At 37.4% G+C, this 8,192-nt stretch overlaps 1 protein-coding gene across 8 annotated transcripts in view; it reads right to left on the bottom strand.

Annotated features, from left to right (window-relative positions):
• Positions 1-3,088: 3,088 nt before the first annotated feature.
• The window catches only part of PUM2 (pumilio RNA binding family member 2), a 95,564-nt gene continuing 90,460 nt past the window's right edge, over positions 3,089-8,192 (bottom strand). For all 8 annotated transcript variants that reach the window (XM_041754219.1, XM_041754223.1, XM_041754221.1 and 5 more), the window contains 2 exons: positions 7,984-8,176; positions 3,089-6,386 (listed from right to left, as the gene is read on the bottom strand). In XM_041754219.1, the coding sequence (XP_041610153.1) occupies positions 6,255-6,386; positions 7,984-8,176 (325 nt within the window). In that variant the 3' untranslated portion in view covers positions 3,089-6,254. The remainder of the gene's footprint in view (positions 6,387-7,983; positions 8,177-8,192) is intronic.

Here is an 8,192-nt window from a genome sequence, read left to right as displayed (position 1 = left end):
GATGGGAGGGGCAGAAGGAGTTGAGAACCTCAAGCAGACTCCCCGCTAAGCACAGAGCCCAACACAGGGCTTGATCTCCCTACCCTGAGATCATGACCTGAGCCAAAATCAAGAATCTGACACCTACCTGACTGAACTGTCCAGGCGTCCCTATATGTAGACTTTTTAATGTTCTCGAATTTTTAAAAATTATTTATTTATGATAGTCACACAGAGAGAGAGAGAGAGGGGCAGAGACATAGGCAGAGGGAGAAGCAGGCTCCATGCACCAGGAGCCTGACGTGGGATTTGATCCCGGGTCTTCAGGATCATGCCCCGGGCCAAAGGCAGGCGCTAAACCGCTGCACCACTCAGGGATCCCTGTTCTAGAATTTTTTAAGAAGCTCATTTTATGTATCCCATGTCTTACTCCTATTTTTAAAATTCCAGTTTGCCAAAAGCATGTCTTTTTATTTTTAACCCAGTAGATTCCTTTTTTGTGGAGTTTATTAATCCCGTCTACATTTTTTTTTTTTTTACTAGCTTTTTACTTTTAGAGGGGGAAGGGGCAATGGGAGGAGAGAATCCGAAGCAGACTCTGCGCTGAGTATGGAGCTCCACATGTGGCTTGATTGTGTGACCTTGAGATCATGACCCAAACCAAAACCAAGAGTCAGACGCTCAACTGACTGTGCCACCCAGGCACCCCTCACTAGCTTCTTAAATTATCTTCAGATTTTCTTGGCTAAATAGTTTTTTCTTAATAGCCCTTGGCCCAAGTCCCCCACGTTGGATATATAGCACTGCTTCTCATTTTGAAGTTGACCCAAATGGTTTATTCCAGATTAGACTATTTTTTAACCTAGGAGTTATTAAGAACTGTTATTTTAAACATTACTAAGATTTCTAGTAGTTAGATGTATTTCTAAGATATATTTTTGGCCTCCTTTTCTAATTCTCTTCTAGTGAAACCTATGGCATTCTATTCAATTGAATGTGCTCTGGGTGATGTCAGAACTGACTTTCAAAGTGGGGGCGGGAAAAGGCTCCCAAACATCCCTCCTCTCCTCCAGAGTGATCCACAGGCTTCCCCCTGGCCCTTGTGTAAGATGGGCCTGCCAGGTGTGGAGACCCAACTTTTCAGGGCTTCTTCCCATGAAAGGTCTAGGGTGATCGACTGAGGTAAGGGGGGCTTGGCCGTCGTGATGGAACCCGTCTCTGAAACCTGCCTCAACTTCACCTTCCCTCCAGGTCCTTGCTACTTTCACAGCTTGGCCGGTCTTGCACGCAGATCCTCTACAGCACTGCACTTGTCACTCTACAGCTCCAGGATATAGGACAACTCCCTACTGTCAACATCCTGGCAGCCATCGGGGCAAAGCTACTTGTTAAATTAGTACCAAGAAAAAGATTAAATGTTCTAAGAACTAAAATGCAGTTAAATTCTTTAATCCTATCTTTCAACAGTTTTCCTGCTGACTTGCTGACTTATCTGCAACTTGAATCAAGAGCCCATATGCAGAAACATAAATGAGCTCCAACCCAAATGTCCTGAGGCTGCATGTAGGCAAATTCAACCTCCCCACATTTCATTATTTTAGTGTTAAGGAGTCACAGATCTCACTTAATCCTTGCAATTTTAGGAGGTAGGTCTCATTTCCCTTATCCACACATGAAGAAATGAAGGATTAAGAGATGAAACCATTTGCCCAACAACGTAAAGCTAAAGGTTTGGAATCTGGGCTAATCCGAGTCCTGATTGAACCATTACACTCTGATGTCCAAGAAAACTTGAATCAATCTCAACCTAGCCAATTTCTTTCAATTACCAGGAAGAATACAGGACTATTTCATTGGGTTTAAGTTCCTGGTAAATATTTTTTGGGGAAAAAAAAGTTCCGTGACTGAAACATAATCAGAAACTGTCTATAAGATACAGAGGTAATGAGGTTCAATAAAAATTCCACCAAATGTTGAGCTTCCTGTATCTCTCCTGCAGTTTTCTTAGGTTCTTAGCATCAAGCACTCCTCAGATGCAGTTAGCATAGTATTCCAACTTCACAGATGGGCAACACTGAGGCCCAGGATCACACAGCCTCCCCAGCGCAGCCTCCTAGAAGCGAGCACCAGTACCACGGCACTCCATGCTTCTCACCTGTGTTCAGACAAATTTACTGCCTGGAGCATTGAGATCCCATCAGGTAGATTGATTCAGTCCTTTAAAGCTAGCTAGGTAAGGTAGACAGTGAACACTGCTCCTCCAGGGTTCCTCTACCCCCTTCCTTCCCCTGCCCCAGGCCCTGACCCCAACCTTCCTGAGAAATCACTGTCATTAGGGCAAATAGAATGACTACTATCCAGGCCACTTTAGGAAATTTGCTTTTCTTAGGTTGGTAAGCTAGGGTGGGAGGATGTAGTATTTCTCTCAGGGTCTTTTATTTATATTTTTTATTTTTAAAAGATTTATTTATTTATTCATTCAGAGAGAGCGAAGGGAGAGGCAGAGACACAGGCAGAGGGAGAAGCAGGCTCCATGCAGGGAGCCCGATGTGGGACTTGATCCTGGGTCTCCAGGATCATACCCCGGGCTGCAGGCGGTGCTAAACCGCTGCGCCACCGGGGCTGCCCTCTCAGGGTCTTTTAATTTCACCATTACGATGTGAGAGTCAACGATTCCAAGGGTTGCTTTCAGCTCTGAACCAAAACAAGATAAAATTAAAACTGGCATAAACAATGTGTCTGATAAAAATATTTCTTACAGTTTTACATAGATCTCTGCTTTGGATTCTATCAAATTATCTGTATGGCTTAAAACAAAAAGAACAGCTATACAATGGAGAGGAAAATGGAAAACAATATTAGCATCAGTTAAGAACTGGGTTCTATGTATTTTTAAAAAGATATTCTCGATCCTTAAAATCAGTGACCTAAATACTACTCATCCATAATACAGGTGGCGACATTGAGGCTTAGATAAGTTAACACACCCAAGTTCACAAGGTTTGTGAATCCGGATATAAACTTCAAATCCACGCTTGAGCCCAAACTGTATTCTTTAGACAACACTGTCTCTGAAAGTCCATGTGGAAAGGAAACAAACACCTATAGGTAAAGGTAAGTGATTTAATTCAATCCTCAAAACAACCTTGTAGAAGTATCATTTTATCAAGGAAACAGCTAAAAGTTTCATTCTATGAACTGTGTAATCACTCTATGTAATTAGACAGAAATCCTAAATACCACTCAGAAGATAGGAATACCATCAGAGTAATCAGTAGCCCCAGATTAGAATCCATGTGATAAAAATATTTGCTTTTCCTTATGTCAGAGTAAACTTGAATGGGCAATGTGAATTATAGTCGAGGTACAGAAGGGTATTTTATATCTAGAGAAAAACACAAGACCAGGTTTATTTCATACAATGTTATTCACACATTTTTCATTTTCTAATTTATACATAATATACAAAGTGAAGATAACATTATTTCATATGAACCAAGAAGAGCCAGGACTTAGACAAACTGGTCCAGGAACAATCCATATCAAAAGGAGACACCCAAGAGTAAAGTCTAAGTGGTTCTGCCCAATTAAAGTTTCTTTATTCTGAAATGTGATGCTCAGATTTTAGCAAAACTCCATGCCAACTTATTAAACAATGGTGGAATCAGGTGGGCACCAAAATGGCAGACGATAAAATTTCTACATAATATTCTCCTAGAATAGGCCCCAAAGTACTGGGAAGATTGGGTTGTCTACATTAGGATACATGGGAAAATCAAAACCTGAAAAAGGTTCCATTTCCCAGCTATCCCCTAGGACTTTCTAAATTTGCAGAGATAACTGCCTGTGTCAACAGAGGGTAGGAAAAAGGAAAACCAGGAATTCAACTGTGCAAATCCAGGAAAGTCACTTATCAACCTCCAACAAGAACAACTTGGATCATGATCAGCTCACGACCATGAGCTGATAATGGGAACAGAAGTTCGACATGGGGGCCAGGACACTCAGGCAAAACAAAGGAGGATGGGGTGGAAGAGAGCAGCTTTGTATGGTGGTGGTGGGGTGGGGAGGAGGGAAGCACTGCCAATGGGACTGGGACATGCTGATGAGCCATTAAGACTATGAGAGGGGACAGTGACAAGTGGTTGGATCTAATGGACTCAACATGGAATGTTGGGTGAGAAATCTAGAATAACTCAACGTCAAACACGGAAAAGTATGCCTGGCACCCCAAACTTTATGCCATTATTTTTAGGCTCATGATATGAATAGCTAAGTGATAAAACCTTTATATTCCATATTGTGCTCAGAAGAATGCTTTTCTTCTGCAGACTTCTAATAAAAAAAATCCCTTACATGTTCAATTGAAGGAGAGAGCATGGTTCATTAGTTTTCAGCACTAAACAGAAGTGGGTCAACATAAATGGTTTTATACAAAATACTGACTTCAACAAAATACAAAGCACTTTCTTTATCTTTCAGAAACTGAATATACAAAGCAAGTTTTTTTCCAAAATATTTTCATAGGCAAAGGATTAAAAACGATTTTAATTATACACATATGGTCACAATTTTGCCTTAAAAAGATTGTTGGGAAATGTACATAAGGCCGCTTGTAAATGTACATCATGTTACTGTTATGTCTTATGTCCAGAGGAAAAAATGTTATCATACAGATTTGCTCTTACTTGGGAATAGGCTATTCAAAAATACAGTACTCTTCTGTACAAAGAAAAAAGTCACATCACATTTAATAAGATGGAAAAAGCATTGGCCTCCATGGTAACCAAATTTCTCAGTCCAATACTTTCTATTATGCACAATACCCTGACTTCTTGAAAGTGATCCAAATCCTAGTATGTCCATATTAACAGAGTCAACAACTATGTTATAAAAGAAAATGTTTCCCACAATAATAAAAAGAAAGCCGGTTCATACTTCTGAAACCATATAAAGATAAAAAATTTTTAAAAAATCACTCTCGATTTGGAGAAATAAATTTACATTATACAACACTATATGCCAGGTCAAAGAGGGCAGGGACATAAATGTACACTAAAATGCAAATGTTTCCCAAGGAGATAAAACAAATTCCATTTACAGCATGAAGGTTTACAAATGTACACCTGTACAACCAAGGAAAGCATCACTACTAAATTAGCAAGGCTTTTATAATAAACATTGAAACAAGATTTGCTTTCAAAGTGTAAACTTACATCTATTACTACACACACAATGCATATATTTATAGGAAGCAAAAAAAGCTATCTGAATATGTAGTCATGCTTAAATGTTGAGCTATCAAATTCACTTTTCAGTGGCCCCTTTCACCTCTAACTGGTTCCTACTCTTTCAAAATCTACTATGAAAAAGCAAAATAAAGCTCAACACTTCCTCAACATGTCCTTGTAATTCTATAAGCAAAACAATATACAAATTTCCACTCTTTCTCAGATTGCAAACCAAACTGAAAAGTTAAAATGGGACTTAACTTTTCAATGAGTGCATTTAATTGAATGGAAGTGTCACCATGATTTTTGTTTTTTCTACCTCTTACAACAATTACATATGTAAGTATATACAATACTTCTGTACATTGCCAGAGACGTTTTAGGGCAGTATTTGTATTAAAACCACATCCACTGTAAATAATATAAGTTCTTTTCATCTCAAATCATTTAATTCTTGTCTTATTTGCCGAGTTTTTATTTGCATGATGGTTTGTGAATTACCAAAATACAACTTAACTTTCTTTTTAAAATATTAATAATATTTATGCAGTTGATTGTTAATCAGTTATAAAAAGGCTTCACACAAAGGACAAAAAAAAAATAAGGACTATATTTCTATATACATCTCTATAAACCTGTTGTGCTATGGGGTCCGTAGACCTACCAGACTGCAAGCCAGTTTATTAAAAGAATACTGTACTTTTTCCTTTAAAAACTATTTTTTTTGTGACTTTACAAGGTAAAAATTTACAAAATATGTGACAGCTTTTTTTGATAGTTACATCATATACAGGCATTCTGTGCTTTGCCAGCAATCCAATCTGATAGGTCTCCATTCAGGGCTGAATATAATTTATAATTCACCACCCCCACCCCCCAAATATACACAAGAACCTTAAAAAATTTACAAATGGATGAATAAAGTCAATAAATAGTTCTGCTTTTAAAAAAAAATTTGAAGATTCATAGTTGAGTTGTGTTTTGATAATTCACAAAAGAAACATTCTTTTCACATGGTTACATTATCTTCTTTCTCTTTTCCCTTTACAGCATTCCATTTGGTGGTCCTCCAATAGGCCCCAGATCTGGGCTATTTTTCAAATAATATTTTTCCAACTTGGCCAGTATATGCTTCCCATATGTGTATTTGCGCAAAGTAGTGATATGAGGACGAATCTGAAAAAGAAATAATCTGCTTAGTAAATCTGAGTTATTTTGATTTCTGGTTTCTTAAAAAAGCACTCCTAAATCTGGGTGATTCAGAAGAATAATTGATTTTAATATTCAAATCCTTTAAAGAAAGTTGTTTGCAAAAGTAATTCATTCTACTCAATCTCTCCAAACGTCTACTCCCAAAATTGTTCAATGAATAAACAAACCACTACTTCTACTAAACTATTATAAATGCAAATAGTAGAGGGGCTCCAAACACAGCAGGAAATTACGTGAACTATTAAGTTCTTAAAAAGTTGATGAAGGCAGAATTTTCTAGCTTGAATCTGTTGGACAAAAATTCAACAGAAAATGGAGCAAAAGATATGAATGAGCAATCAGATATGTGATGACTAATACATACAAGTTGTTCAAAATCTAATAGTTTTTAAAATGCAAATGAAAAGAATCCTATCATTACTCTTTGCACTCAGATTGACAGATTTTTAAAGATTTTACAAAAGAGAGAGAGAGAGAGAGAGAGAGAGAGAGAATGTATGCAAGCATGAGTCAGGGGAGGGAGAGGGAGAAGCAGACTCTCCGCTGAGCAAGGAGCCTGATGTGTTTTCTCGATCCCAGAACCCTGGGATCATGACCTGAGCTGAGGGCAGATGCTTAACTGACTGGGCTACCCAGGTGCCCCAGACTGGCAAAAAAGGACTCTTCTTATATATTGGTAGACAGACGTGCAAACGTGTGCAGATTTTTTTTAGAGCAACCTGGCAGTATCTATCCACATGTAAAATGTTTACTTCACACCAGCAGTTCCACATCTAGGAATTTATCCTACAAAAACAGTTAATTATGCAGACATTCGTATGTAGCATTGCTTATGACACTTAAAAAACCAGAAACAATCCAAATGTCATAAATATGATATTGGTTAAATAATGTATTTGTTAAAAATAAAACTGACAATCTTTTTTAAGTATATATTTTTAAGCAGAAATATTACACTTTAAGAAAGGTAGAAGAATTTGTGACGTTATATTTCTCTCTATATAATAAGAGGTCCAAAGAAGTTATTTATTTGTCCCCTGTTTCTTAAATGAATAAACTTAGAAAAACATTAGGTATTTAGTTTTTCTTCCAGTGTTCTTTTTTAACAGTTTTCCTATGGAAATTAATGCATTTTTAAAGAATCATTAGATTCTTTGGGAGAAGGTACAGAGAAAACAGCTTAGCTGTTTTTAAAAACCCTAATCAAATCAAAAAAATTCTTTTTAGGGAAATGTATGAGGTTAGTGAGAAAACCTAATTACATTTTAAAATTGATGTTCAACCCATGTATTATGGCAAACCAAATATATCTAAATAAGATGGGAATGAGCAATACTAAAAGGTAGGCAAGTAGATGAGAAATGAATGTGATTCTGAAATTACTTTAGGAACTTAATGAGAGGGTACACCATATCTACATTTGTCAAAGGTTACCCACTGATTTTAGATTTTTTTTCTCCAGTTATAATAGAAGAGGAAATTAAAACCTAAAAAGCTAAAACTGTAGCCTGAAAGTCACACAAATTGAATCATCTATTTTAAGCGCTATGAACTGTATTACCTTATGCATGATTATCTTTCTCTGAGCAGGTTCAGCCATATCAATCATCTTCTGAACCACGTAATTGGCATACTGGTCCTTCATCATGGTGTATAAGGCACTGTGAGGACCATCATTCTGGCAGCAAACTTCATCAATCAGTAAAGCTCTCTCAGCACGGGAGGCATGAGTAACACACTTTTCTACTACATTGCTAAAAATTAAGTATA

The sequence above is a fragment of the Vulpes lagopus genome, chromosome 5 (assembly GCF_018345385.1).
Source record: "Vulpes lagopus strain Blue_001 chromosome 5, ASM1834538v1, whole genome shotgun sequence".
Lineage (NCBI taxonomy): Eukaryota > Metazoa > Chordata > Mammalia > Carnivora > Canidae > Vulpes > Vulpes lagopus.
This window is presented reverse-complemented; position numbering and strand designations above follow the sequence as displayed.